The 12,419-nt window shown below is 37.2% G+C and overlaps 2 protein-coding genes and 1 long non-coding RNA gene across 6 annotated transcripts; 1 reads left to right on the top strand and 2 right to left on the bottom strand.

Annotated features, from left to right (window-relative positions):
• Positions 1-1,069: 1,069 nt before the first annotated feature.
• LOC147856500 (O-fucosyltransferase 38-like) lies at positions 1,070-5,381 on the bottom strand. 4 transcript variants are annotated; one of them, XM_087329511.1, is made up of 12 exons: positions 5,117-5,381; positions 4,957-5,013; positions 3,947-4,010; positions 3,695-3,801; positions 3,530-3,618; positions 3,117-3,297; positions 2,900-3,028; positions 2,675-2,808; positions 2,394-2,604; positions 2,140-2,324; positions 1,707-1,802; positions 1,070-1,597 (listed from the first exon to the last, which is right to left on the bottom strand). In XM_087329511.1, exons 5-12 carry the CDS (start codon positions 3,607-3,609, stop codon positions 1,459-1,461), a joined length of 1,155 nt encoding a protein of 384 aa, XP_087185637.1. In that variant the 5' UTR covers positions 3,610-3,618; positions 3,695-3,801; positions 3,947-4,010; positions 4,957-5,013; positions 5,117-5,381; the 3' UTR covers positions 1,070-1,458. The 4 variants fall into 4 exon arrangements, with proteins under 4 accessions (XP_087185637.1, XP_087185636.1, XP_087185634.1 ...); XM_087329510.1 differs by having other exon boundaries at positions 3,530-3,631; positions 3,734-3,801; XM_087329508.1 differs by having other exon boundaries at positions 3,734-3,801; positions 4,948-5,013; positions 5,117-5,380.
• A 2,695-nt stretch (positions 5,382-8,076) lies between these two features.
• LOC147856498 (putative apyrase 2) lies at positions 8,077-12,313 on the bottom strand. Its single transcript, XM_087329545.1, has 9 exons — positions 11,667-12,313; positions 11,190-11,318; positions 11,024-11,080; positions 10,656-10,745; positions 10,038-10,243; positions 9,500-9,594; positions 9,158-9,372; positions 8,576-8,768; positions 8,077-8,404 (listed from the first exon to the last, which is right to left on the bottom strand). Exons 1-9 carry the CDS (start codon positions 12,021-12,023, stop codon positions 8,295-8,297), a joined length of 1,452 nt encoding a protein of 483 aa, XP_087185671.1. The 5' UTR covers positions 12,024-12,313; the 3' UTR covers positions 8,077-8,294.
• LOC147856499 (uncharacterized) lies at positions 8,845-9,385 on the top strand. Its single transcript, XR_015530703.1, has 2 exons — positions 8,845-9,002; positions 9,069-9,385. It is a non-coding gene; the product is annotated as an uncharacterized LOC147856499 (long non-coding RNA).
• Positions 12,314-12,419: the final 106 nt, after the last annotated feature.

Raw genomic sequence — 12,419 nt, 5'->3', positions numbered from 1 at the left:
TCATCAGCAAGATACTGTTGGAACAGTTCATTGGTGATTGTTGGTCTGTTTGAGGTCATGTTAATTTTTGATAATTTTTATTTGTAACTTTATCAGCAGGATAGCCCATCCTAAGTCATAATTCATTGTGGTGATGCGAATGTTCAGGGTAGATTCATTTAAGGATTCATTTAAGGCTTATAGATCTTTCTCTGCTCGTAATACATATAAGGTAAAAACATACAGGAATGCACGTTTTGGATTTCTCTTATTTTGGAGTATGATAACTTCACCCTTTGTGATGTTGACTGTTGATTTATTTCATACATGGGTAGAATCTCTCTAATATAAATCCCAATCTCACTTTCAAAAGCAATAGGCCAATCTGGGACTTGCTTGCATTGGTAGTTTAAAGTAGGGCGTTTGTAAGGATCCAAATTGGTAGCCTTTAAGTGGATGACAAGTAACAAGCAATCTTACTTTCAAAAGCAATAGGCCAATCTGGAACTTGTTGGAATCCAGATTGGTAGCATCTAATTGGATCACAAATGACAAGGATAGCCTTGCATATAAGAATCTCTCGAGCAAAATTGGTGGTCACCTTGTCAACTGACCAAAATTGGTGGATTAACTGAGCAAAGTTGGCTATTACTAATCCCCTGATGGTTAATTTCTGTTTGCATGGGTCAATCTATAATTATTTTGTCAACTCAAGTTCCCCAATTGTTATGGCAACTTTTTCACTACAGTTTGAACATCTTTCATAGATTAAACACCTAGATTCTTCAAACTTGGAATGGTAAGGATGAAACTCCCACCCCTCCATGCACTTCATCTCCATAATCATTATTCTCTTGTGTACTGGTTATCATCTAAGCTGTGGACCATGGTTTCATAGTTAAGTTTTGGTTCAAACTGAAGTGTTGCCAAATACTAAGCACATAAGCAAATAACCAACAATGAGCCATATATTAGGCAGAAAATAAGGCAATCCTCCAAGCTTCTCCTTGACAATGGAACAAGATGCATGTCCTCTCGAACCCATTATAGCACATTAATGTAAAAAATTTGAGCTACAATATATGATTACTATTTGCAAAAGTGAGATTCATTGCTGGGCTCTGGCGACAGTATTCAACAAGATTTCTGAGGTTTTATGTTTATAACAAGGGATGTTCTGGCCATGTACATTTAATTAAGAGAAACGAAATGAATGACAAGGGATGTTCTGGCCATGTACATTTAATTAAGAGAAAGGAAATGAATGACAAGGGATGTTTTGGCCATGTACAATTAAGAGAAAGGAAATGACCTAGGGCTACTACAGTCCATATTATGCTCCCAGACCAAAAGTAGATATTTCAAAAGTATTCATCAAAAGAATTAAAAGCCCTTCTTGCTTATTCCAACATGGCCAGACCCTAGGAACAGAGTAATTTCTTTCTAGAACAGAGTAGTTTCTTTCTAGTAAAGAGCATCTTAGCCATTCATTCCAAATTTCTGCTTCTGGCACATGCAATCTGGAAGAGGATTTGTGTAGAAGGCCTCCTCTGTTCTAAAACGATCCCTACCCCTGCTATCTGGTTCTGGACCTTTTCTTTCCCTCGGTCCTCCCTGCCTGGATAAGCATATTCAAAGTCACATTACAAAGCATATTCTGAATACAAGGAAATACAATATAATACTATTAAATGGAGACATAACATAATACTATAACACGGGAATACCGATTGCGGTGCATCTCCATCACAACCCAAGAGAATTCATTGCCCTCATGTAGAATACCCTCATCTAGTTGGTCAAACAATTGAATCAGCTGCTTCCTGCCAATAGTGGTCTCAATCAAACAATGTCCCAGCTCAAATTCTGATCTATGTAATAAATGCGTTTTGACATTGGCACGATGTTCCAAACAATGCATAAGATAAAATAAGATATACATGGCTTTATAAGAACACAACCCTGGGATAAAAATTAAGTGAATAAAAGAGTGAGATCATGTGAATGAGCAAATGAGTGAAAATAAAACACGGGAGTGGAACCGATGGTTGCAAAAGAAAGATGGATGGAACAAATTTGGAACCGAGCAAATTCCTACAAATTAATAAACTCAAGAAAGATGGAACAAATTTGGACTAAAAGATCTGAAGCTTATGGTACCTATCTGGACTAATGGTTTTGCGATGACCCAAAAATCGCCGATGTCCCTCCACTGCACGTGCCATGTTCCCAGAATATGATGGAAGAAAAACATCACTCTCAACTGATACAATGTAATCAAGTGCTGCCATTTGTGAGGCGTGATGGTTGAATGGCTCAAGCTCCTCGGGCATCGCCATTGTTTCCTTGTTCAAACATTTATCAGAACATCCAATGCCACTTACAAAGAAAGAAAATTAAGGATAAGCAAGTACCTTGGACTTCAAGTTTGGATAGCGAGCTCGGAGCTCCACTAAGCTATTGTTACTATATATCTCTCCTGCTGCAATATATATATTTGTTGTTGTTGGGTACCCAAGAGCTTGTAAAAATATTCCAACCTCTTTTGGTGTAAGTGGACAGCGTCCTTCAACTCTCTGCCTTTTGGAGTCGATCTCTTTTACCCTCCAATGTGGAGTATTTACCCTGCATAAAAATCAAAGAACTAAGAACATGTGATTCAGATTCAGATCTACAAGATAAAAATGAATTGCACCTGATCATAGTCAGTTCCTGAACCTCTGCATCAGAAAGACCATATGTACATCCACTAAAAGCCAGCATATCCTTTTCATAGCGCAGATGAAGAGCAATGAAGGGCCCATTTGATCTCATCCTCTCAACGAGCATCTGGTATACAGTCTAACATCTATGTAAGTATTCACTAAACCACTTCAGGTAAAAAAATGAGGTAAGGTGAAAAACCGTATCCAATACTTGCCTTTCCTAAACTTTCAATGGAAGGGGCAAAGCGAAGAGCATCATATTGTACACGACATCGTAACTTCTGTATTTCAGGAGGTAAGTTATTGTTTGCGAGGCGAGAATCTGCCTTCACTGCATGAATAACCTGGTAAGATGGGGACATAGGCTTAGGAATCCCTTAAAAAAAGATATCAACAAAGAAAGTAAACATTATATAATCAATCATCTAAGACCTTGTAGTCTTTCCAGAGCTGTGTTATTTCCTGTTCATAATACTCTGCACTTGACCAACTTCTAAAATGCTTCCTAGCTCTTTGGATGGATAGAAGCTCTATAGGAAGCTGCTTTATGATATTCACATCATTTCGCAATGCCTTCATAAAATAATCTTCGTCGAACACATCTGAGAAAACACTGAATGGACGTAACGAAATAGTTATAAGAAGAATAAGATTTTTGATAGAAACTATTGTTGCATCAATCTATGCTAATGCATATGAGATGTTTCATAACTAGAATCCTGCCCTAAAACCTACCCTTGCATTTATTAATAGAAGTAATGAAAGAGTTATAACAAAGGAAACATTTACAACCAAATCTACTCTAGCATCAATCTGTGTTAATATATATGAAATATGTTTCACACCTAGCATCTTGCCAGTAGGATCGTTTATCTAGCTCTGGAATGACAAGAGTTGCATTTATGAGCCATGCCACAGCCACCATGTCACAAATCTGCAAATTTTCTCTGTTAACCATTAGAATATGATAATGTAAATCTGCGCACACATGGAATGTTTTTAGCATATACATTGGTGAAGTAATGTTAGATTTGCACTGTCTCCCCTACCCCTGTCCTCATTTGATTCAATCCTCCATTTGCATGTACAACCAGGTAGCCCCTCGAGATTTTCAGTCCTACACATTCAATGGTAAAACATATTACATCTGGAGAATGTGGGCATCAAAATACATTGGACAATGAATAAGAAAACACTGGGATAATGTGAATTGGGAAGGGGATGTTGCTGTCCATGTCAAAATGGGGGACAGAGAGAGATACCATGATAAGATTCACCAGGAGAAACACAAGGTTGAAATCCTTGATTTTGCGGAGGCTCCCAAAGCTTAAATCTCCACCATTCACCAAAAATTCCAAATTAATCTAGGTGAAAACAGATATACGAATGTATAATCTCGTAGTTGTCGCTATCAGAATTTAGACCAAAAGAATTTAATATTTAATAATACATCTCAATGTGTGCAGGTGTAGTCCTTTACGTCTTAGTGTTGTTAGTGAGTGAATTATATTTAATAAAATATTGATATGTTTGCAATATTCAGTCCACAACACAAGAAATACAGCAGGTCTTTATGTTTAAGGTGAGCAATATCCTTTAATAAACAGGATATGAAATGTCAAATGTGAGCAAGACCCTTCTATATTCCTGATAAGAAATGAAAATGTGAACAATATCCTTATATACTCAAGATATGAAATGCCAAATGTGAGCAAGATCATTATTTATAGATCAAACGTCAAAATTAAGCAAGATCATCATATCAATCAATCAATACGAAGATCAAATGTCCATGCAATCCTTATGAAATGTCATATGAGAGGAGAATATCCTTATGTCAAGATATGAAATGTCAAATGTGATAAAGACTCTTACATACAGATCATATCAAAGGTTAAATATGTAAATTTCCTCATAAATAGACCAAATGCCAAGTTTGAGCAAGATCCCTACATATGACGATCAAATGTCATATGTGAGCATTATCGTTATGTAAACAGGATACAAAACATCAAATGCGAGCAATATTGTCGTATATACAAGATATGGAGTGCCAAAATTTGGGCTACATTCCTTACATATATATAGATCAAATGTCAAATGTAAGACATATTCCTTATATTTAGGGGGGATGCTTGATATGAGCAAGTTCCTTATTCATAGACCAAGCGACAGCGAGCAAGATACTTATTCACATACACACGAAAAATTTCTCTGAATAGATGCATGAGAAGGAAAACGACAACATATAGGTTTGCGGTACCTTGTTTACCTCTTGAGATGGTAGCATGGTCAGCTGTGAGGAAATCTCTTCTCTGCTCATTCCTCCCTATAGTATGCAATACGAAGAAAGTAGAGCCCTTGATTAATGAAGAAAAGGCTAGAAGAATTTCATGGGGGAAAACCCCCAGCATTGAGCCATGTATTGCTACCTTGTCAAGCTGATGAGATGCGAAGACAGAGAGAAGACGAGGGAAGAGAAATAATGCAGAGGACGAAGCCGCGACGATTAGAACCAAGAAAACACAAACGATCCTTAACACTCCGACACAAAGGTCCGTCGATCTACAGCAACAACCGCCATTACTACTACTACTTCGTCTTCTTCTTCTTCTTCTCCATGTTGCAGAAAGATGAGGGTTCATTCTTCTTTGTCTCCCTTCTTCGAGATGCATCCACTGGCAGAGCCCTCCCACAGAAGGTCTTTCCCGAGATTCTTTCTCCTAAGATTCTGTTCAGGGATACCTGTCCTGATGCAGGAGATCTCCGGTTATTGTCCCAGTCGCCAGTATGACGGTTGTGGCGGCCATCCACTCCATTATCTGTGATCGCCCATTAGCACTGGAATGACAGACAGAACGGAGTATTGGCAAAGCGCTCTCTCTTTTTTATCTTTCCTACACAAACAATTATATTAATAAATGTGTGTCTGAAAAACACTAGTTCCAAATTCCAATGGGTGTCACAATGGAGTTGAGTATTGTCAGCGGCTAACTACATTCCATGGGTAGTGGAACATGTTGAATTGCCAATAGACAACATAAACACTTCACTTGCTCCAATAAATTTTTTCGTCACAACAATTATATTAATAAATGTGTGTCTGAAAAACACTAGTTCCAAATTCCAATGGGTGTCACAATGGAGTTGAGTATGGTCACCCGCTAACTACATTCCATGGGTGGTAGTGGAACATGTTGAATTGCCAATAGACAACATAAACACTTCACTTGCTCCAATAAAAAAAATTGCCACATTCATGCTCCCTTCAACTTTCGTAGATATGCTATCACTCCATGCTTACCATCAATTACAAAAGCATTGCGCATTTATCTCAATTATGACGCAACCCCCAAAAATACCTCAGAAATAGAAAAAACAATCTCCGTCTCTGATTTTTTTGGGGGTCAACCTTGTAAATTGTGCAAACACCCACTATTTAGGCCTCCAATAACATCGTAATAAAACTTGCCAAATTTGAGAAATGTAACTCCAAATCTGACAAGCAATCAGACATTGTATGAAACGATGAGTACTATCTTCCATTTGAGCATTGCAAAAGAAACAATTGCACGATGCTTTAGAGCTAATCCCAAAGGCAATCCCCTAATCAAAACTCTCCAAACGAAGACCTTTGCTACAAGTGGCAATTTAGAATACCAACTACTTTTTAAGATTTTCCGCCATCCATGATGAGATTTGTGTATTTTCCATTTTTCCACACACACACTCTCTCTCTCTCTCTCTCTCTCTCTCTCTTTTAATTGTAATTACCTTATCCTAGTGGTAAGTTGTTAGCACTACAAGCATTGCGTTGTGGGTTCGGAACCCAACTTCCTCACCTCCTCTTCTTATATATCTCTTAATTCACTAGATGCCACTGTGGAATGTAGGGGTTGAACCCATGACCACTTGATCTCCATTGGGCAACCTTACCAAACTGAGCTACATCCATCTGGGCACTCTTTCTTAGACATGCACACACACACACACACATCCCTACCTGACACCTCTCTATGCTCTTCCAAGACATGAAACCTTCTAGGTTTATCGGCTTCCATCGATCTTCTCGAAGCCAATGTACATAATGCAAGAAGTGTGAGTATGAAAACCATTATGTATCGATGCTCGATAGGTGAAGAAGAGACCTACGTTTTTCATACATGCAAACAAATGATTGCATCTTCACCTTCTCTTGTCTCTCGAAGGAATGCCCCCCTAGAAATCAAAGGAAGAATCTTGCAACCTCTTCTCTCATCATTTATTTCCTCCATCTTTCCATGTGTAGGATGGCCAACAAAGATTAATGCGCTTGTGGCACTTGTGCTTCTGTCTGCTAGTTCAGGTTCCTGCGCAAAACTTAGTCGCATGTAATTCGTTCAAGTTTTACCGTTCTCCTTAATTCCTAATTGAACCACATTGATTCTTTAGGCTTCCTCCCACAAGCCAATACTTGTGGTGTTAGGACGATTTCTCCAATGTAAAATATTTTGATGTGCAACAACATTCAATTATCCGAAACTAGCATTGGCAATTTGAAGCTTCCAAGGTAGTTCAAGTTTAGTATTGCGACCAACACTTCTCTAGTAGCCTCGATTATATTCATTGTAATATTTACAACTCTAGTGCTCTTGTTGATAACAATGATCCATGGTTTTCACACTAACTTTGGAAATTTTCGTGTATTTCCATTAGTGTCTATGTAGTTTTTAGGGATAAGGAAGGAGGTGCAACCATTATGGGAGATATTTAGTAGTACTACTATATATTACATTTGAAAGGTTCGGTGCTCTTTTTTTTTCCATCAAGTTAGAGCCTCACTAATTGAATTGGTAAATAATATTTGGTTCATAATTTGAAGGGTCTATGAGATTGTATTATTGGAGATTCTGGTACTCAATGCCATCAACTTCTTACTTTGTGGAAAGCCACTCCACATATGCCCTTGAACAATGGCACTCATTTTTGGCACTTTCAGCCACCAAGGTAGTTGTTCCCTTCGTCAATCACTTAGGAATCATAACTTTGTTAATTGTTTACATTAATGAATGGATATCTTTTTAAAAAAAACAATGCTCCAGAGTGTCATATAGCAATAGTTTTAGGATTTTCTTAGAAGTCCATCATTATTCTTAGATTTTTCCCATATTACAAATTTACAAGCCAATTATCATATTCAGCCTTATTTATGAGATTCCAAGATTTTCAATTTTAAATAGACTAAATGCCTTTTTTATATAGGATTTCAATCAACTTAATCGAAGTGAGTTCTATGATAATTACTAATATATTAGTGAATTGAGTGGTTGACCATAAATTGAGTTACTACTTTGCAAATGAAAATAATGACATTGCACCAATTATTTTAGCATCGATGATAAATTGTCGAAGATTGAACAATTGTTGGCTATCATCAATCATTAACATTGTGACATAACTTGTTATGAAATCCTTAAAACATGTTCATTAATAACAAACTCAAGCAAGGCATTGTTTCTTAATGATACATCATCTTGGTTGGTTCACATAAAGGGGCCCAGTTGATCTTAACAAATTCAAATTTGTGAAGGCCATGAACTTTATTATTGATTCAAGAAAAAGGCAGTGTCACTACGACGAAAGGAGTTCGATTGCACTACCTAGAGGCCATTCCGCATTGACATTGTAACCCTTATATGTTACTTGCTTTAACAATGTAACCTCTTGAGTCTTGTTAACACCTGTTCCAAACACAGCAAAAGAAAAAGAAAAAAAAATAAAAATCCCAAATTTTTTTTGGGTCACTAAAGGGTCTCATGAGCAATAAATAGAAAAGAAAAGTGAATCAATGCAAAAGCAATGAATTGTATAGAGAGAGAGAGAGAGAGGAGAAAGGATGTAAATATGTATACCAAATCCGTTTACTAGGAGTGTATATTCATACACGAGGTCGAGACAAAGATAGGGGCGGTCATCCTCTTCCACTCTTGGATAGAGCTCTTCGATTTCATCTACACCCAATGGACATATTTTCCTTCCAAATGTCTCAAAATCTATTGCTTTCCCTTGGGCCTCCACAGCCTCTGTATCATTGATAATACCTGTCTGCATACTCATATTCATTTGAATACACCCCCCACCCCCCCCCCCCCCCCCAAAAAAAAAAGAGAAGAATTTAGGATAATACATATATCCATGGTACCTCTAAAGTCTTGGATATTTAGCAGAATACATCCAAGTTTTCAAAATGTTTCATGGAATATATGCTGTTGTACGAAATCTTACTTGTACAGAGACATGCATTCTTGAACCTTTGTGTTTAGGGTTTAAGGTTTAAGGGTTTAGGGTTTAAGGTTTAAGGGTTTAGGGTTTAGGGTTTAAGGGTTTAAGGGTTTAAGGGTTTAGGGTTGTTAGGGTTTAGGGTATGCAGAAGTATGTATATGGGTATTTTTGTGAGTGTTTTTACCTTTCATCAATAAAGATAGAAATACTACCTGAAGTGCCCTATCAAAGAAGAAAGATGCCAAATAAAGATTCTTCTGACCATCACCACCCCCACCATTCCACACTCCTCCAAATGTGCATTCCGCATAATCACATGTATGGTCTTTGTCCAAAGCTTTCACAATTAGCTTCTGGCATTCATCAAAATTACCACCTGATGCTTGTCCTACAGCTGTGTAGTTCACTGAGCTATAAACATATTCCCCTGTGACAATTAAAGAATTTTAAGGGATTAAATCCAGAGTCTGTTTAATATATGTAAATATAGAATATTGTAACTAGTAGTCGGTTAGATATATCAAATGCTAGATCTAGCTGTATTGCATTAATACCCTTGAATCCCTTTGCTAAGCAAGGGCACGTCTCATTGTCTTGTACTAGTTTCAGGACCTGAGCTCTAGCTGCTAATAAACCATAGTTCAAGTAACTGCAAAAAAGCAAAGAATAATGGGAGGTTAACACCAAGAAGTCACCATAACATGATAAAAATGGAGAATCCTTGAAAACATTTTCACTCATCCAATATGTGTGCACAACAATATACACAGTTTTTTTATTGTGATATTATTTATTATATAATTACTGGAGAAAAGTCTCCATTTGTGGGGACAGTTTTTGATTGTGATATATTATATAATTACTGGAGAAAAGTCTCCATTTGTGGTTAGAAACCCACAAAACCAGTAATGCACATGTTTAGGTATTTTTATCATTTATACTGTATAGTAAGTAGCATTATGTACTCCAAACAAGTTCATATATATACATACCTGTGGACATATAGCTGGTTACACAGGTATGTTTAGGTATTTTGATCATTTATACTGTAGTAGCATTATGTACTCCCAACAAGTGCATATATATACATACCTGTGGACATATAAATTGTACTCATTTCCAAAGAGATTTAACTCCTTAACATTCTCATCCTCCCCTTCGGCTGGCTCAGGAGCATTCTTGGCAGCTTCATCTGAAATAGCATATGCCATCTGGACAGATCCCCCTCCAAGATCTACAATACCACCTGTTTTGCCAATGTCATTTCCGATGTTTCCAAGCAAATAATTGATTGCTACCTGAAAAACAGCACATTGAGAAGGTCAGGTGAACATTGGCGGTTATAAAAAAATCTATATGTAGAAGTACATAGAGCTATTTGTTAAAGTTGTGAGTAAAAAAAAATTCTAGTGATTAGTATCTCAGTTGAAAGACTGATCCATGGAAAAGACTCGTGTATACCTTGCACCTATCTCTCATATGATTACTCTATTATAAGCTATCATCTTTCCTTAATTTTCGGTGTCTTACCTTATGGATTCCTATTTTTCAGTGGTTTTTGAAGATTACCAAGCAACGCTAATTAGAACCGAACAAGCAATTGATTTATTTACAGATTTTGATAATTTAAACTTAATAAAAGCATATTCTCCACAATTGCATATAAGAGAATCTGAGTGAAGATGCGACATAATATCAATAATCACCTACCCATGCATATGCACCTTCTTGACTTCCATCCAAGATGCTGACCCAATCTGATTGGAATTTGAAAGGACTGTCCGAGAAGAAATTGCGAACCTATGATCAAAGGAAGTCTCAGAAATCAAACTTTCTAACTTGATATTGCATTCAGTATCAGAAATCTCTGATGCGAAAAACACCCAGAATTGAGCATTTACATTGATTACCTTTTCTTTTGTTTTTACATCAACAGAATACCCAAAAAGTTAGGAGCATTTGTCATGTTTAGCCCTTCGTTTCTTTCCTTATATATATATATATATATATATATATATATATATCTAGCATTGAAGATATTCATCTACATGATGATGCACATTGATAATTATACGTACTGCTTCTAATATATTTTGGGCTGAATCCCCAGGAAGTAAGCGTAAACCTGCAGTAGCCTGAACAAACAAAATAAATAAACTGTTACACAATTCTTTAAATTTTCAACATTAAAAGAGAAAGTATAATATAATTAAGAATTGTGAGGAAATCATAGAAAAAGATTACCCCTAGTCTAAGAGGTGTTTCTGAACGTTTTTCTTCGGGTACCGCATCTATCGCATCATTGAGCAAAGGTTTCAAAGAATCCACCGCTTCTTCTGGGTTTTCAGCGTAAGCACTTAATCCTGGGCTCGTCTGCACATCATGTTACCCAAAGGATAAACCATTAGAGTGAAATTATCTACATGAATGCGCAGCAGAAGGAGAAACTGTCCAATAAAGTGCCCGTTATTCATCGACTGAAACACAGAATTTCAATTATCAAGCTTTTTGCAACCTGATTACAAAACAAGAACATTTTCGAAAAAGAGCATAGAAGCAGAAATAAATAAAACTTAAGAGACAATGCGCATCATCATTAGACTGTGCTTTTTGCATGTACTGTCTTATTTAATTCTGTTTTCTTAACACATCATCATCATCATCATCACACAGTGCTTTGTGCATTATATTTTGTTTAATCTTTGGTCTTTCTGGTATTACCCGGCGAAAGAGCTCCATATCATCTCCGATGGGTACAAGTTCAAATTGATCATCAAAGGCATAGACATGCACTCTGCTACCTGAGCTTCCGGCATCAAAGACAACGCCATACTGAACATCGCTTGCCGACGACAATGCAGGCCATCTTCTACTGCTCTCGATGTCACGAGGTGCTTTAACGACGGTGGTTATGAGAGCCCAGTTCAGTCGACTCGAAGCTTGGACTGCAGATTGAGGTGGGGTCACGAGAATGAAGAAGACAATGAGTAGGAATGAAGGTACTGAGATGAGAGGAAGAAGATTAGGGCGAGGAGAGTGCATTTCATGGAGCATCATGTGGTTATGTCTTTGCTTCATATTTTGCTTGTCACTGTAAGTGTGGGATAACAATGCAGTGTTTGTTTGTTGTTGTTGTTATTGCCGTTAGAGAGATACACCATGAACTTCCTTCCTTCTTTCTTCTTCCTTCTTCCTTCTTCCTTCTTCCTTCTTCCTTCTTCCTTCTTTCTTCTTTCTTTCTTCTTCTGCTGCTTCACAGAAGCAATTGTAGGGTTAGAGTAGAGGGAAATGCATCTGAGAGGTTTGTTTTCTTTGTAACAAGATTAATGTGGGCTTCCTTTCATCTTCTTCTAAATTACCTACCTCTGCAGTAGTGAGATGAAGAAGATTGATGATATTTTATGGGAGAGAGTCGAGACCATGTGCTTCTCTCCTCTGCACGTGATGATAAGATCAATAGAGATGTACATATAT

This window comes from Azolla caroliniana, unplaced genomic scaffold (assembly GCF_043228905.1).
Source record: "Azolla caroliniana isolate FFs.n. ecotype wild unplaced genomic scaffold, voAzoCaro1.0.p SCAF_13, whole genome shotgun sequence".
NCBI lineage: Eukaryota > Viridiplantae > Streptophyta > Polypodiopsida > Salviniales > Salviniaceae > Azolla > Azolla caroliniana.
The sequence above is the reverse complement of the archived record's forward strand: the minus strand, read 5'-3'. Positions and strand labels throughout refer to the sequence as shown.